Consider the following 17,745-nt stretch of genomic DNA (forward strand, 5'->3'; position numbering starts at 1 on the left):
TTTCCGCCGTGGCCAAACACTCCTCTTTTTCCCTCCTTCCCTTCCTGTAGACTTGCACCTCTGGGGACCGAGCGAGGCTTACCTGATGCAAAACGGCGAAGTAGGTGACGCCAGCCATTCCCTGTTTCCTCATTCCGACCCTTTTAAGCTTTCCCTCACCAGAATAGCTTCAGTTAAAAATTGGGTAAGCTTGTTTGCCCCTTTCCAAGGCCTTGTGAAAACCTTGCCTAAACCCATGGCAGAAATGTCAGGCTACCAGCTTGCCAGCCTGGAAAGAAAGGAAACAAATATTAAAGCGCTTCTTATTCTAAACGCTATACAAATGCTGTTTTTCCGCCTAATCCTCATAATGATTAATAGGAAAGGAAGGCTCAGAGAGGGTAAGTAATTTGCCCAGATCTCACAGGGAATAGGCAGAGGAGCCAAACTGGAACAGATCTGGGTGGTTTAAGTATACTTCAATGTGAGTCCTACGAGGCCAGGGAAGTTTTTTGTTGTAATTGTACCTCCAGCACCAAGCACAGGAACCGACAGTATATTGTCAACATTCCATCAGTCAACAGCCATTAATTGAACACTTAACTATGTGCTAGGTAGAGCTGTAGGCGCTTGGGATATTCAGCAAACAGAATAGACAAAGATATCTGTCCTCAACCTGCAGCTATATTCTAGTACAGGAGACAAAACATAAACAGCAAATACAATAACTGTAGAGCGTATTAGAAAGTGATAAGTGCTCGGGGAAAAGAACAGCAGGGTAAGGGAGACCTAGTGATGCATTTTTAAGAACCAACAAAGTTGGGGGTAGGGGTTACAGTTCAGTGGTAGAGCACATGCTTAGTATGCAGAGGCCCTAAGACAAAAGCATGTCTAGAATCTTTGGGAAATGGCAAGAAGATTAGTGTGGTTGGGTCAAGGTGAGAGGAAATGAGAAAAAAGAACGTTGCTTTTTACTTTGAATGTAACGGGCAATTATGGCAGGGATTTGAGCAGGGAAGTAACATGATCGAACTCATTTTAAAAGGATTGCTTCAGTTGCTGTATAAGACTGTAGGAGGCAATGATTGCAGCCGAAAGACCAGTTAGGAGACTGTTAGATAATCCAATAGTAGCAGGTGCTCAGTAAATATTTGTTGTTCAAGTGACCCTAGACTGGAACCTCTTGCCCTAAAGTGTATTTTGGCAACATTTGGCTAAACTTTATTGAGGTCTCTGGGTGAAGTTCTTTGTATTATTCTTTCAGCTATTCTGTAAGTATGAAATTGTCTCAAAGTAGAATTAATTTTTAAAAGTTTGTTGTAGAATGGTGCCCACAAGCATATATTTCTTCATTTATTGGATAGTTACATAGTACCTATGATGTGGATGAGACAAACATGATCTCTGCCCTGTGGGACTTACAATCTGATAACAAACATATAAAAGAGCAAATAATTAATTACTGAGTATGATTAATGGTGAAAAGAGAAAGAAGGGGCACTGTAAGAAAAATGGGATTGAAGAGGCCTACTTCAGGTTGGCAATACAAGGGAGGTAAATTGTGCAGACTCAAACACCAAATGGCCAGAGTTCAAGTCCAGCCTCTATTACTCCCTGTGTGACTTTGACAAAGTTGTTCATCGTTTTTCTGCTCCAGTTTTCTCAGCTCCAATATGGAGATAATAACAGTGTCTGCCTCATATGGAGATGATAAGAATACTTACCTTCTAGGCTTGTGCTGAAGTTTAATAGAATCAACATACGGAAATGGTTTAAAACAATGTCATGTACAGGGGAGAGGGTATAGCTCAGTGGTAGAGTGCATGTGCTTAGCATGCACAAGACCCTGGGTTCAATCCCCAGTCCTTCCATAAAAAAAGCAATAATAATAAATTAACCTAATTACCTCCCCCCCCCAAAAAAACCCAATGTCGTGTACAGTGAGTGCAGTATGAGTGTTAGCTCTGAACATTGGCTAGGCAGGAAAGGCCTTTCTGAAGAGGTGAGATAACATTTAAGACTTCAGGGGGGAAAAAAAGTATAGGGATAATACGGTTAGAGTTTTTGGAGAAAAAAATACCAAATGAGGAAAAGATGCTCAAAAATGCTTTTTTTTTTTTTTTAACAATCTACTTTGAACAGCTGACAATTCACTTGTTCTCTGTGAACCTCAGTAACTGAGAATTAATCCTACTCAAGATACTTTCTCAGAATTGGGAAGGGAGACAAATAGGGAGATGGATATGAACATGCTTTACAAACTGTAAATTACTTGAAAGGAAGGTGTCACTAGCATCATTGCTTCCCTTACTGATAAGTCAGTGAACAAGTAGGTAATGAAAGATGTTATGCCCTTCCAATGAAAATAGGGGGCAGTCCTCACATTATCAAACTGTCTGGCAGTAAGAAGCTCCCTCCTGAAGATGCACCTCATTCAGTTAACCTCACTCTTGACATTCACAGCAGAGAGAAAGGAAGGAATTGTCCTCAGTGTTGGGCGAGTTCTTAGATAAGGTAATAGACACATTGGGTGGTTTGTTACAGAGACAGCCTACAGAGCTTGCTGACTAGAATATGTTCTCAATCTTCTTTGTACGAAACAGAATATCCAGGCTCCTGGTTCTGCCATTTATGTGGATTAGTCGTTTTAGCTTCTCTGGGCCTTGAATTCCAGTTTAAAAATAGATTTCAAAAGTTCATTCCAACACTTTCTGAAATGTGATTTCTAGTCTAAAAGCATAGGTCTCACAATGAAAACTGACTGCTATTTTGCCCACAAACCTCTTCCAATTTTTCTTGTCTACATGCAACTCCAGCATGGCATCTTGAAATGGATCTAGCCTAAAGACATTCTGCAGCCCCTGAGCCAGAATCTCCATCTAGATGCACATGGATATATGGCAGAGCCAACCTGGCCTTAGTTTTCTTTGCTGAAGGAGAGCAGGAAACTCCTCTTTGGCAGATAGTCAGTGGAGATTTTTCCATTAATATGGGAACTCAGCAAGACTCCGGGTATTTGAAATAGGTTATTTGAGCAGTGAAGAGGGCTGCAGACAGTGAATTCCATGTTGTCAATAAATTTTTGTTATGGTTTCAAGTAGCTAAAAGATTTACCAAGTTGGTCTCTCACCAGTACCATAAAATCCTCTCAACTGCTCCCTCTTTGAGGTAGGTAATTACCATTCCCATTCTAGAGCTGAGGAACCTCTGTACAGCAGGAGCTCCTGAGGTTTCCTTCCTAAGCTGTTTCCTCCATTTCCTGGGATACAACTGGCTTCAGCCCTCCTAAGTGGTTATGGGGTTCTCTGAAACATAGACACAGGTGAGCCACCTTTCCACTTTCAGGAAGCCACAGGGAACCTATGGTTATGAAGGAGACCAGAAATAATGCAGATGAACACCTCAAACTCAGGACTGGCGTCTAGAATTCATTTCCAGCTAGGAATAATAGCATTACATTTTACAGAGGACCAGCTCTGTTGCCAGCCACTGGGCACTGAGCACTTTATATACAGTAGCTTATGTATTCCCCACCATAACCATGTCACAAAAGTCTTATTAGCTCCGTTTTACAGATGGGCGACACTGGGGCCCAGAGGAAAGTAACTTCCCCAAGAATAGATACTTTCCTTGATGAACTTTTTATTCCGTACACTTTTTAAAAAACGTACCTAGTTATTTGTTTTTCTATTTAATCTCTCTCTTTAGTTAGACTGTAAACTCCAGAAGGCCAGGGGCCGGGTTTGCCTGGTTCAGCATAGTGCCTGCCATAGTTACAGACACTAATTATGGAATGAGTCGGCTATTTAAGGCTCCAAAGCTTGAACTGGCCCAAAGACTGCGCACGGAGATTTCACACTTAGGAAAGCACCTTTAACACACTCCCTTTCAGAAACCATTTCTAACAACCGCTGGAACTGAAAATATCCTAGCTCCTTTAGGACAGCCCAGCTGCCAAGGGGATTTGGGTCACCTAAGTGGATGCCCAATCCCTGGCGTTTCGCTTGTAAATCGTTTACAAGTAGCCATGGCTTATTGACTCCGCGGGGAGGTAGGGCCCCAAGGACGACCCGGCCAGTTCAGCTCCGGAGAAACACACAGCGGGGTGGACACCCCGGGCCGCGAGGACCTCTCTCCACCCCCTTCCAAGGGCGCGCCCAAGGGGACGAGGCCTGGGGACAGGGAGGCGGGGAAGCGGTTGGCCGCGGCGCTCTTCCGGGACCTGGGGGAGGAGCGAAGGTCCAGGTCCCGCCCCTATTGGGGCGGAGCCACGGCCCGGGACTGGCCTGAGCAGCCGCAGGTAATGCGGTCCGGAGCTTGGGGGTCTCCAGGCCCAGGGTTTGAACCGGTCACGGGTGGGGGCGGCTGTATCCTTTAGGGGAGTGGAGCTGGGCCGGGTGGAAGGCGCTAAGGAAACCTATTCGGGCTCCCTTACATTGAGGGAGAGGAACCAGCCTGTTCTCTCCTGACCCTGTCTTCTATGCCCTACCGCTGCCATGCGGGGTTGGGACTGGGGGATGGGCCTGGCAGGGGCGGCTGCTGGAAGTCCTGGTCCATATGAAGTTTACCCCACTGAGCTTTGGGCTTTGGAAACAGCAGTCAGTGGCTTAGGCTGAAGGTTGGATTTACCCATTCACCTCTCAGAAATCTCATCCATTTTCTTTATACCGGGCCCATTGCATCCATTTTCTTTATACCGGGCCCATTGATAGGTTCTCTGAATCTGAGAGGCCCAGCTCTCTTGGAATCTGGTCCAGTGGAATTTAGTCTACAATCTGGCCTAGAGACTTTTAAATAGATAATTACATTCAGGGTGATCCTAATAGATACCTTCAGAGGAGAAGAAAGTAACTTGAGGATGTACAAGGAGTGCAGAAAGTCAGGGAAGGTTTTACTGAGGAGGGGACATTTGAGCTGGGCTTCGGAGTTTGACTATGAGTTTGCTAGTTGACGAGAAGGGAAACGATATTTCAGGTAAAGGAAGCAGTACAGAATGCAAGTTATGAAAGGGCCTGCCATTTTAGAGGAACAAATATAGTAAGAACAGCCCACTATAGCAAGAAATTGTAGAGGTGAGTTCCTGAAAAGAAGATTGAGGCCAAAAGGCTTTGAATGTCATGCTGAGGCCAGGATTTATCCTCGAGTTCAGTACTTCTCAGCCGTTTAAAATGGTGTATCTTTTGATGAACATAAACACCTTATAATGTCTGAAAATGATTTAAATATATACCCCTCCCCCATGAAAACCACATACATACAGAAAATTTTAGCCAAAAAAAAAAAAAAAAAATCCTGTAATTGGATTAAGAAAGTTGTGTTATGGCAGGGAGGGTAGAGTGCTATGCATGCACGAGGTCATGGGTTTAATCGCTAATACCCCTGTTAAACAAATAAACCTGATTGCCTTTCCCCCATTTAAAAAAAAAAAGGGTTGTGTTATAGTTGCCTCCCCAAAAGATAAGTTTATATCAAAAAGTTGGTAATGGTTATTAAAATTAATCAGGCCCTAGAAATTGGTACATCAACAGGAAAGTTTTTTGGGAAGTGGGCATAGCTCAGTGGTGGAGCACATGCTTAGTATGCATGAGGTCCCAAGTTCATCCCTAGTACCTTCATTGAATGAATGAATGAATGAATGAATGAATAAAACAGGATAGTTTCTAAAGAGGGAAGTAACCTGATTTGTTGTGTTCTATGTTTTAGGTAGAAGACAAATGTCTAAAAAGTGCCTTTCTTTCTTATGTATAGGACACCATGAAGCAGCTGCCAGTCTTGGAGCCTGGCGAAAAGCCCAGGAAAGCAACATGGTTTGTAAGGAAGAATTCAGACAGAAACACATGAGTTTTTGTTTCATTTATAAGTAGTTTACTAACATATTTGGTCATCTATGAAAAAGGGTAGAGATGAAACTGTCTGCAGTTTCTGGTAATTAGACTCACACTGTCTGAGAAAGTCTTCAGAGGAAAGATAGTGGGGCAATAATTATCACAGAGCAGATGTTGATTTTATTAAAATCCATTTAGCAGCAAGAATAAGGCACTGACCATCTGGCATCCTCAGCTCCAACACTGTGTCTTCCCCCAAGCCGTGACTCACTTTTTTCAGATTTTCAAGGAATTGGGTTGGAATAAAACTGACTTCGCTGTTTCTTGACTGCTGGTTCAACCAGCCCTTCATTCAACAACAGACACTGGCCCATCAGGGGCAGCTGCTTTGTAGGTGCTGAAGGTATAAAGGTGAATAGACTCAGAGTAGTGGGGGCTGCAGACTAAGCAGGTGATGGTGATGAAAAGTGATCAGTGCTGAAGCAGGGCTCACAGAAGGCTCTAGAGAGGAAGCAATACTTCTGCTGGACCTTGGAGGAGAGCCACTGTTCTGGCTTCCTTGTGTCCACTCTTGCTCTGTCTCCATCATTAATCTGATCATGGTATTCCCTGGCTTAAAACCCTCTGGGGCCTCGCCATTGGTCTAGGATAAAAACCAGAGTCATTAAAATGGCCCACTGGGCCCTGCATGATATGTCCCTGCCTCAAGTCCCTTAACTCATCCTGTTTTTTTCCTCTTCCTGTAACATTGCAGTCCCATTCATGAACTAGATGTGCTGGTCTCTCTACCTGGATCACTCTTTCCCCTTCTCTTTTTTTCTTCTCTTTGCCCAGCTAACTTCTACTCATATTTCAGATCACAGACCAAATGGTGCTTCTTCAGGAAGCTTTCTCTGACCCCTCCCCAACCTCTCCGAACAGTGTAGGGTCCCCTATGATATGTTGTCATATTATATGTTCTATGCTCCTTTATAGCACAATTGAAATGAAATTGATATTTGTGAAATTATCTGTTTAATGTTTTTCTTCCCCATGAGTCTGTCATGTCTATGAAGGCAGGGACTTCTTTTGTCTTACTCACCATGTAGCTGAATAGCTGTGTGCTCTTGAATGAGTTATTTAAATTTTCTAAGCCTCACGTCCTCAGTTGTAAAACTCAAATGATGATTTTAGTACTGTTCTCAAAAGGGTTTTGTGCAGATTCAGTGAAACCAGGGTTGTAATGAATTTAGCAGCAGGCATGGTACATTGTTAGAAACCCTTCGGGTGGTAATGGAATATGTGAATCTGGATGTCAGAAGAGGGATCTGGAACAGAAATAGAGATTTGGAAATCACTGATGAACAATATGTAGATGGGTGGTAACTGAAGCCGTCAGTGAGCGTCAAATTGATCAGGTAAGCAAACTAGACTGAGGAGAAGAGAAAAGAATCCATGAGGGTTGGGGGAAACCTGGAGGGAAAGAAGTCAGAGTAGGAAACAGAAAGCACAGCCAGACAGGTGGGAAGAGAATCGAAAGGGAGGGGTGTAGGGAAGCCAGCTAAGGAGAAAGGTATGAGAAGGAGGTAAGAGCCCAGAGTACCAAATGCCAGAGAGATCAAATAAGACTGAACCTGAAAAACAGCTACAGAATTTTCTTTTCCAACTAGGAAGCTTCAAGTGTGCTTTCTCTGTCACCATTCAGAATAACTTTAGAGAGCAGAGTGAATGGGTCCTGTATTTGATTTTTTCAAAGTCCTAACTTTGGCTTCCATCAGGTCGAGCTTTATGAGTAATCTGGAAAAGGTCTTAAAAATCAGTGAATTGTGGAGAATATTTGTTGGCAGAGTGAAGCATCACTGGCTAGTGGCAAGAGCTTTGGGACTATTGGTTCCTATGTGATTGCACATAAAGCTCGCCATCACTTACTGAGTCTGTAACAAGATTGCACCTTACTCTTCACAGGTGAGAACTATTGCTATCTTCATTTCACAAATGAGGAAACTAAGGTTCGGAAAAGGTTAAGAGATTTCCAAAAAGTCACATATCTAGAAAGCACCTGAACTGGGATTTGAACTAGATCTGTCTGAATTTGCAAACTGTGCTCCTAACTACTGACCTGAGCCTGGACAGACCACTTAACATTTCCGGGTATCAGTTTCCCCATCTACCAAATGGGGACAATTACTAACCCAGGGCATCTCCACTAGATTAATGTGAAATGAAAGTAGTGACAAAACTGAAAAGTCAAAGGTCATGTGCAAGTGGAAGGTACCGTTGTTAATCAAGGAAATGCTACTTTGCTGGATATGACTTAAATGTCTGTGTATGTATAAGACCCTTCATCCTGGTTACTGTTCCATGAGGAGTGGAAAGAATACACTGCTGCATTTAGTCTCTGCTCAGGCCTCCTGAATACATCTTTCCTTCCTCAGGTACACCTTGACCTTGACTGGAGACAGCCCCTGTGCTCGGGTTGGCCACAGCTGCTCATATTTACCCCCTGTTGGTGACTCCAAGAGTGGGAAGGTCTTCATTGTTGGGGGAGCAGATCCAAACAGGAGCTTCTCAGATGTGCACACCATGGATCTGGGTAAGACCAGCAGCTGAGAAGTCCTATGGCCAGAGAGCAGGGTTTTGTGCTGCCAGCCATGACCATTCTTAAGAATGCTGGTTCAGACCAGACAGCAGGATTTTCCTCTAAGAAGATGAACATCACATCAGAAGAAACCTGGTGTTTTGTTACATGTTTTATTGGGTCCATGTAACATTGCTGTTATTGTTTTGATCTCAGTTGTTTACTAACCAAATGTACAGGAGCCTGCATATAAAACTTGAAGTGGTTTGGCCTTTCTTGATAATTTTGAAGATCTGACATCAGTAGGCCTGTATGTCTACATGGTGACAGTTATTTGTACCTGAGCTGCCACCTATCAGTGGGGCTCTCATTCTCCAGTTTCCTCCAATCCTGCACAGGAATTTGAATTTCTACACCTTGCTCTAGGAAATCAAAGGTAAATTAATCTCTTTCCACTCTCAAGAAGCTCATTGTCCAGTTCAGTTACAACTCTGTTGTGACCTGTTACTTACTAGTTTTGTGACTGGCTAAACCACCTAAACCTCCTGGGTTTCAGTGTCCCTTAAAGTGGGGGAAATAACTTGCTTCACTTGGCATTTGTAAACAGGATAATGCCTGTGAAGTTCTTATCTAAGCTGCTTACTGATTAAAATAACTAATCAGTTAGGTGTTAAGAGACTGTGAAGTTGTTTTATAAAGCCAGGAATCATTTAGTTGCAGGTAACAGAAACTCTCTTAAACCAGCAAAAAAAAAAAAAAAAAGGAGGGGGGAGACTCCAAGGGCAGGAAATTTGGCCTAGCCTCAGGCCTCAGGAGAGTGGAAGCAGGAACTGGAAAGCTGTCGAAGACTGTCTACTTCCTCCCTCACTCTCTCTGGGGGGATCTGCTTCTTTATGTAGGTGTTTCATTCTTCTCTTCTGCGTACTTGGGCTTTGTCTGCTTCTCCACACCCAAATAGAAGATGGCCACCCAAATCCAGAAATCTGTTTGAATTCCAAATTCTTGGGAGAGAGGATCTGATTGGCCCATTTTGGGTCCAGTGGCTACCTTTGACCTTATCAGCTAAGTCTAGAAAGTCAAAGTGTAGTACAACCAAGTCTTCTGGACTTGTCCCTGGAGTTGGGAGAGTGGGGACAGTTCCCATACAAGAGGGTTATGGACTAGGTAGACAGTCCCCAAAGTGTCTGCTGTAGAACTTTTTGTAGGTTGACCACATTCCCTTTAAGTGATCTGATGGTTGTTCACTTATGCTTTTGACCCTTTTCTCCTTACTACCCTCCCCCAAGTTTGTCAACCAGTATAAGCATTGATAGCCCTGAATCTAGGAACTTGATGAAATGTTTTCTAGGAACGCACCAGTGGGATTTAGCCACCTCGGAGGGCCTCTTGCCCCGGTACGAGCATGCCAGCTTCGTTCCCTCCTGCACGCCTCACAGCATCTGGGTGTTTGGAGGTGCCAACCAGTCAGGAAATCGAAATTGCCTACAAGTTCTGAATCCTGGTAAGTAGCCAAAGGTTATTTTACTTACCAAAATAAATTGGAATAAATCCAATTCCAGTTCCTGTACCAAACCCCGTTTGGATTGTACTGACTAATCCATTTAACTTTGCTGACCTTGTAAAAAATAGGAATTTTAACTTCTAACAGAATCTGAAAATAATAAAATTCCATTTTGTTTTCCTCGTAATGTGTACAATGATCAATTCCTTAAAAGCCAAAGCTAGAAGAGACTTCAGAGAACAGCTATGCCAAGTGGGCAAATCAGGTCCAGCGAGGGGAAGTGACTTTCCTAAAGTCACCAGAGAGTCAGTGACTGAAGCAGGTAGAACCCAAGTCACCTACATCAGAGGTGTCAAATGGGGGCAGTTGTGCCTGCCTAGGGACATTTGGCCATGTCTGGAAACATTTTTTAGTTATCACACCTCAGGGCAGGGTGTTGCTACTGGCATCTAGTGGGTAGATGCCAGAGATGCCATATGTCCTGTAATGCACAGGACAGGCCCCCACAGTAAAGAATCATCTGGTCAAGGTGGGTGGGGTATAGCTCAGTGGTAGAGCGCATATGTAGCATTCATGAGGTCCTGGGTTCAATCTCTAGTACCTCCATTAAACATTTTTTTGTGTGTAAAAAAGAATGATCTGATCTAAAATGTCAATAGTGCCAAAGTTAAGAAACCCTGACCTAGATCCTCCTAGTATGTTTCTTTTATTCAAAAAGTGCAAAGTTCCTGACCAGTCTCATTGGCAGCTTTATCATAGATGAAGCGGTTCAGGAGCATCACTACTGAAAGGATATTGCTGAACCACCTGCAGGAGGTAGACTTGACTTTTTGTCAGATAGATTTCTTTTCTCTTTGTAAATATGGTTTATATTCATTGTAAAATATTTGAAAAGTGTAAATAAGTGGACAAAAGCCATCCACAATCCTATGACATTAAGGCTTTTAATAGTTTCTGTGTACTTCCTTTCTGTCTTTTCTCTGCATTTAAAAAAAATTTTAATAGGCCCAATTCTATGATATTAAGACTTGTACACCAGAAACTGACACATTGTAACTGACTATACTTCAATTAAAAAAAAAAAAAAAGACTTGTTCATCAGCCCTGCAAAGTGACGACTTCCAGGCCTCCACATAGGAAGCTTACACTTGTATATCTCTAGCCCTGATACTCAGAGGCCTGAAACTGTGATATACCTAAATTTTAAGTTTCCTTTTTTGGGAGGATATATTCCATTCAAGGAGTTATAAGGGGTACCATGTGGTACCCATTGGGGATTTTGTTTATATATGTTTTCATTGAAATATAGTCAGTTTACAATGTTGTGTCAATTTCTAGTGTACAGCATAATGCTTCAGTCATATATGAGCATACATATATTCGTTTTCATCTTCTACAAGATATTGAATATAGTTCCCTGTGTTATACAGTATAATCTTGTTGTTTGTCTATTTTCTCTGCGTTTTTATAAGCCTGAGATCGTACTGTTTCATCACTAAACTATTGTGTCTTTTTCTTTTTAATTTCATAATTACCACAGAAATGATTCCCTATTAACAACAAGGCTTTGTTAAAATCATTTTTAATGGCTCTGTAATGCTCAGTTTTATGACAATACCTTAATTGCTCTGTTTTTTTTAAACATTTACGTTGTCTTCAGATTTTTATCATTGTAAGTAACAAAGCAGTGAACATCTTTGTTCAGAAGTCATTGACTGTATTTCAAATTGTTGTCTTAGCATTCATGCCCAGAAATTTTTATACATAAAACTAGATAAAACACTGAACTTTAAGGCTTTTAGTACATGCTACCAAATTGCTCTCCAAAAATATTTTTCCAACTTACCCTCTCTCCAAGCATGTTTAATACTGCTAATTATCACTGCTAATTTGATAGGTTAAAAAAACACTTGTATCTAATTGTTTAAGTATGCATTTTGTTAATTACTAATAACCTGGACATTTTTCACATGGCAGTCAACTCTTGCCCAGTTTCCTCTTATCAACAGTAGATTTATTTGTACAGTAGTTGGTCTTGTCTGTCACTTTGGGATAGTAATAATTCCTACCTTGTTAAGTTTGGCAAGAATTTAAAGTAACTCAAATCTGGCATGTAGTTAATGCTCAGTCGTCATTGTTGTGGTTGATGTAACTATGGTTTGGCAGATGGAAATCAGTTCTGGAACTCTGGCCTTTGATTTTCAATGATGGAATCTATTTAAATAAAATACAGTAAGAATTTGGAAAGCTTCTGTCAAAGGAATTGATTTTTCCACCAGATCCTTTTTCTCTCCTAGAAAGTATAATTTGACACCATGCCCAAGAAATATGAAAAATGTTGTGAGTCATTAGTTGCTCTTGTTACTAAGGCAAGTCCCCCAACTGGCTTGGGACTCCTTCCTGATTATTTGTACTAGTGTTTGACTTGGCAGCAACACGATCCCAGGATCTTCTTACCCTGGAGGTTGGACACCTTCTAACTCCCTCTCAGAGCCAAAAGCTCTCCAAGATCTGTAGCTGCAGAGACAATTGCATTTTTAAAAAAATTTAATTGAAGTATAGTCAGTTTACAGTGTTGTGTTACTTTCTGGTATACAGCATAGTGTTCAGTTATATATATATTTTATATATATATTATATATATATATGTATATATATAATATATATATATTCCTTTTCATATTCTTCTCCATTATAAGCTATTACAAGGTATTGAATATAGTTCCCTGTGCTATGTAGTAGGATCTTGCTGTTTATCTATTTTATGTATAGTATTTAGTGTCTGTAAATCCCAAACTCCCAATTTATTCCTCCACTCCCATCTCCCCCCTGCCTCAGCCCCCTAGGTAAATAAGTTTGTTTTCTATGTCTGTGAGTCTGTTTCTGTTTTATAAATAAGTTCATTGAGACAATTACATTTTGCTTTGGATATAGGCTGAGACTTGCTTGGTCTCTAGGCTCATATTCTGAGTTTCACACCTATTACAAATGCTTCATGGGGCACTTTGTATACTGAGTGAAGAAGACCTTTGCAATAGGCACAGAATTTCTCAGGCAAGAAATAATTCCTGGTCTGTTATAGTGGAGTGAGTATGGGAGTTTTGACAGATGTGTGTTCAAAGCCCTGCTCTATTACTCACCAACACAATGACCTGGGGAAAAGGATTTACACTTTCTGAGCTTCAGTTCCCTCATGTGCAAAGGAAGAAATGCTTTCCACCTGCCTCCCAGGGTTGAGTGAGGGTAGTGGGGATGGCAGAGTGCTCAGGGAAGCGGTTCTGCACAAGGAAGGTGCTCAGTTACTGTATGTGTTTCTATAAAATTCATGCTTCATTTCGAAAAGAAGGAAGCTTCTATACACTATCCAGGTGGTGAAGTTTTACTCTCAAGACAGAAGAGTGGAAAATACATAGATCTTGGTGTTACTGAATCAGAATTTGAATCCCAGCTTAATCTATCTTTGCTTTAATTCCTTATCTGTAAAATGGGGAAACTAATATTTATATAGCACTTACCGATTAGTAGGGACTATTACTACCACTACTGAAACTGATAATATTGTCTACTTTCCTTTAATGGCCACATATCCTGAGAAACTCGGCACATTTGGTTTCTCGCATCTAGTGGAAATGAATTTTAGCAGACATTGGGCTCTTCTGAGTGGGCATAGGGCAGGGTAGTCAGCAAAGGGGAAGAGGATTCAGAGAGGATGTTTGAAGGCCTCCAAAAACAAACTGACCTCATTCTTAATTATACTTGTGACTTTTCAATCTTGGGAATTTGAGTCTATCTAGGCAAATTCTAAGGATTGCCCCCTACCCTCCTTGACTTTAGTGGCATGAGATCCCTGCCTGGATCTACACTGTCCCCACTGGGGATTGGGGTTCGAAAGGTGACCCAGCCCAGCCCCAGAGTCAATGTCAGATTCCCCTAAGCCTGGGTGTTTTTGATGCCTGCCTTCTCTCTGGATCAGAAACTGGTACTTGGACCACGCCAGAGGTGACGAGCCCACCACCATCCCCAAGAACATTCCACATGTCATCGGCAGCCATTGGAAACCAGCTGTATGTCTTTGGGGGCGGAGAGAGAGGTGCCCAGCCGGTGCAGGATGTGAAGCTGCATGTGTTTGATGCAAGTATGGACTGCGGGGCACCCTGGGGCTGCCACTTACCTGGTCAGGGCCACCCAGCCTGCAGCTTACCTGACGTAGGAAGCAGAGGTTAGAAAATGACAACATGGCTCTGTCTCACTTCTAGACTTCTTCAGTGTATCTCTTAGCTGATAGCTTCTACCCATAGTGAAACTTGCATTTAAAAAGGAGTAATTGATCAATTTAAAAAATTTTAAACAGTATGGTTTATAAGGTAAAAAAAGTACAAGTTTCCCCTTAAGCCTTTCCTTCCCACTCCCCAGACACAGGTACACACTGTTAGCCATTCCTAAGAATTGACTGGTGCAAAGCCTCATGGTTATTCCATGAAATATCCCAGTTTTAACACCAAATCCCATGTTCTAACCATTATCCTATACAACCATTTCAGCAGGCCCTGCTAACTTTAAAAGTAGTCTATTCCCCCCCACCACTGTTCCAGCAATTTAATTAAGGGTATTGTCTTAAAAAAGAGAAGACTCTGAAGCAGGCTCCTCTTTAACTCTGGGGCAGTTCTAGGTTGAAGAAACTTAAGGGAGGTCTTTTTTTAAATCAAAGCAAAGTGTGGTTTCCTTAATGCTCAGTAGAAGGGCCAGGCATATTAGGTAGTGAATGCTTTGGCTCTGGAAGTGTGCCATCTGATGCTGTGAAGGCTGTAGAGGGAAGGGGGCCAGGGTTGGGTTGGCAAATCAGAGTGAAAGATCTACAGGTTGCTATCTGCTTGGAGCATCTCTGCTTGCTGGGAGGTGAGATGGGTGTATTCCTCGTGTCCTTGCTTTGTAGCTTTGTCATCTGATGTCAATGAATTTATTTTCTTAGACACCTTGACCTGGTCACAGCCAGAGACACTTGGAAATCCTCCATCCCCCCGGCACGGTCACGTGATGGTGGCAGCAGGGACAAAGCTCTTCATCCATGGAGGCTTGGCAGGGGACAAATTCTATGATGATCTCCATTGCATTGATATCAGTAAGTTGGATGGAGAGCACAGGGGCTCATCTACTTAGAATTAAATAAAATGTGCTTTGACAGACTATAGCCTTGCTTCTAGGCGTGGGTAAACTTGACTAGTCAGCAGAATCTTCACTAGATTCTGTCAAATGTGACCTGAACAATAATGAAAATTAATAGCAATAAAACAAGTATTTCCTGAGCGTTTGCCATGTCCCTACCCATTAACTATTTCTTACCCTTCCAATAACCCTGCTTTTTCATTATAATTCATTATGCTTTGTGTTTCCCGACTGGATTTCCTTAGAGCATTAGCTGTTACCCTCATGCCCGTGAGGGGCTTGGATAACTTCTGGAGTGTGTCTTGAGGTGGACAACCAGAACTGTGATGATAAATGGTTAAAAAACACTGGGAAGAGGAAAGTTAGGGAGAACGTGAGAATTGTTTTTAAGTATCTGAAGGACTGATGTGCCCTCAAGAGCCTGGACTCTTTTCTGGGTCATTCTTTCAGACTATGAGCTCCCTTAGGGCAGGGACTTTATTTCTTTTGTCCCCTGTGTATTTCCAGCACTGAGCACAGTGTCTGGCAGGCTGCGGGTGGTGAGTGCATATCTATTGATGAGTGGACGGATGACAAATGAACGTGTTCTGCATTGCTCCAGACTACAAGAATTGAAACTGTGGGCAGAAGGCATGAGAACTGCTGTGCAGTGTGTCAGGCTGCCCTGCCAAACAATGGGTTCTCTGGTCTGGTGACATCTGAAGCCACGTGACACTGGCTGGGATCCCTGCATTGGCTAGGATATTTGGCTGGACTTGGTGATTCTCCCTTCTAATTCTGAGATGCTGGACTCCTGCCTTGAACTGACAGATGGAAAATATCTTCACAGAAGCGTTCCTTGCAGGCAGTTGAACAGGGTTTTAATGCTTTTTTTTTTTTTTAAAAAGAAAGTCTTTTTCTCTTGCATGAGGAACTACTTCCTGGCTATTTTTCCTTTCTTACCCGAGTGGTTTTCTAAACCTAAAATCCAGTGATACCTTGTCTCAATTAAATGCTTGTCTGAAAGGTACAAATATCCCTGCAGAAATAGGTTGGGAGTAGGTGCTGAGTGAGGCATAGAGAACACAGGTTTTGGAGTCAGACCTGAGTACAATTCTAGCTCTGCTGCTTGCTAGCTGTGGGATCTTAGACAAGTCTCTTTCCCTCTCTTACCCTGTTTCTTTATCTGTAAGAAGAAGGTAAGTTAGGCAGAAATAAGAGCAATTTCATATGACTGTTTTGAGAATAAAGTAAGCAAAATATTTAAAGTGTCTAGCCATTGCTTACAAAGTTGCTTTCTAAGGAAATGTTAGTATTTAAAATATACAGGCGTGTATGCACACACACAAAACACACACACACACACACACACTTGGAACCTCACCTCCTTCTGGGCTCCAAAATAGTTGATGATGACAGTCACCAAAGATTGCATCACATTCCTCAGGATGCTCCAAAGACCACCTACATCAGAATCACCTGGGATGCTTGTTAAAACCAGAGATTATGGTGGGGAGGATATAGCTCGGTGGTAGTGTGTGCTTAGCATGCATGAGGTCCTGGGCTCAATCCCTAGTACTTCCATTAAAAAAAAATGAAAAAAAAAACAAAACAAAAACTATAGATTACTGAGCCCACCCCTAGCCCGCTTCCCTGAACTACCCAAACAGAATTTCAAGCTCCCCCAGGTAATTTCGGTGTACACTAAACCTTACTATATTCTCTCTGAGCTCTTAATGAATGATGTTCATTGACTGGTTTGCTAGCTTGTAGGAGTCTGACAGTTAAGGCTGAAACCACATTCTGGGCCATGTTGTGCCAGAACATGTTCTTTCTCTTGGCAGGTGACATGAAGTGGCAGAAGCTAAGTCCCACCGGGGCAGCTCCCACAGGCTGCGCTGCCCACTCAGCTGTGGCTGTGGGGAAACACGTATATGTCTTTGGAGGCATGACTCCCACAGGAGCACTGGACACAATGTACCAGTATCATATAGGTGAGCACCTGTTCACTGTGTGTCTTTAAACAAAAGTGAACATTCTTTGAAAAGTATCACAATACTTACGTTTTTCAGTTTGGTCCCTTTACATCTAAATCCAAAGGAATGAAAACCACATTTTTAGGGAATGACATCAAAACAGTAACAATGCCATTAGGTTTTTCCCCTTTTATTGACTGTTTCTGTTAGGGCTCAAATGATACAGCACACCACTGAGCATTTCTGGAAATTTCTAAACACAGTGACTTTTTTTTCCCCCCAACATAGACAAGCAGCACTGGACCTTGCTTAAATTTGATACTTTTCTACCCCCTGGACGATTGGACCATTCCATGTGTATCATTCCATGGCCAGTGATGTGTACTTCTGAGAAAGAAGATTCAAATGCTGCCACGCTACACTGTGATGCTGAGAAAGGAGATTCCACTGAGAAAGGAGTAAGCCGAGGTGGTGACTCACATGAAGAAAGTCAGACTGACACACTTTGCTTTGTATTTGGTGGGATGAATACAGAAGGGGAAATCTATGATGACTGTATTGTGACTGTAGTTGATTAATAAAAAACCCACATTTTTATTACTTTTAAATGTCAATTACTTTCAGAAAAGCTTAATTCTTAGTTGTTTTAAAGCCCCAGAATATTTTCTGCACTATATATTATATCCCTCTTGCTCTTACTACTTAGGTGTCGAAGAGATAAACTAGATAGCCCAGTGCAAAAACCTCTATTATATAAAGGGTTTT

The 17,745-nt window shown here is 42.1% G+C and overlaps 1 protein-coding gene across 7 annotated transcripts; it reads left to right on the forward strand.

The window, feature by feature from the left end:
- The first annotated feature begins 81 nt into the window (after positions 1-81).
- RABEPK (Rab9 effector protein with kelch motifs) lies at positions 82-17,580 on the forward strand. Of its 7 annotated transcripts, none has more exons than XM_031450450.2 (8): positions 82-100; positions 5,728-5,786; positions 8,219-8,376; positions 9,710-9,862; positions 13,836-14,081; positions 14,832-14,981; positions 16,849-16,998; positions 17,269-17,580. In XM_031450450.2, exons 1-8 carry the CDS (start codon positions 86-88, stop codon positions 17,556-17,558), a joined length of 1,221 nt encoding a protein of 406 aa, XP_031306310.1. In that variant the 5' UTR covers positions 82-85; the 3' UTR covers positions 17,559-17,580. The 7 variants fall into 7 exon arrangements, with proteins under 7 accessions (XP_031306310.1, XP_031306312.1, XP_031306311.1 ...); XM_031450452.1 differs by having other exon boundaries at positions 13,836-13,997; XM_031450451.2 differs by lacking the exon at positions 82-100 and adding an exon at positions 4,235-4,279.
- The last annotated feature ends 165 nt before the right edge of the window (positions 17,581-17,745 follow it).

Source organism: Camelus dromedarius, chromosome 10, assembly GCF_036321535.1.
Source record: "Camelus dromedarius isolate mCamDro1 chromosome 10, mCamDro1.pat, whole genome shotgun sequence".
Taxonomy (NCBI): domain Eukaryota; kingdom Metazoa; phylum Chordata; class Mammalia; order Artiodactyla; family Camelidae; genus Camelus; species Camelus dromedarius.

Coding starts and splice junctions, on each gene's coding strand:
- RABEPK (XM_031450450.2), top strand. Junction 14,982..16,848: donor TCTCCATTGCATTGATATCA/GTAAGTTGGATG, acceptor TTCTCTTGGCAG/GTGACATGAAGTGGCAGAAG. Junction 16,999..17,268: donor AATGTACCAGTATCATATAG/GTGAGCACCTGT, acceptor CCCCCAACATAG/ACAAGCAGCACTGGACCTTG.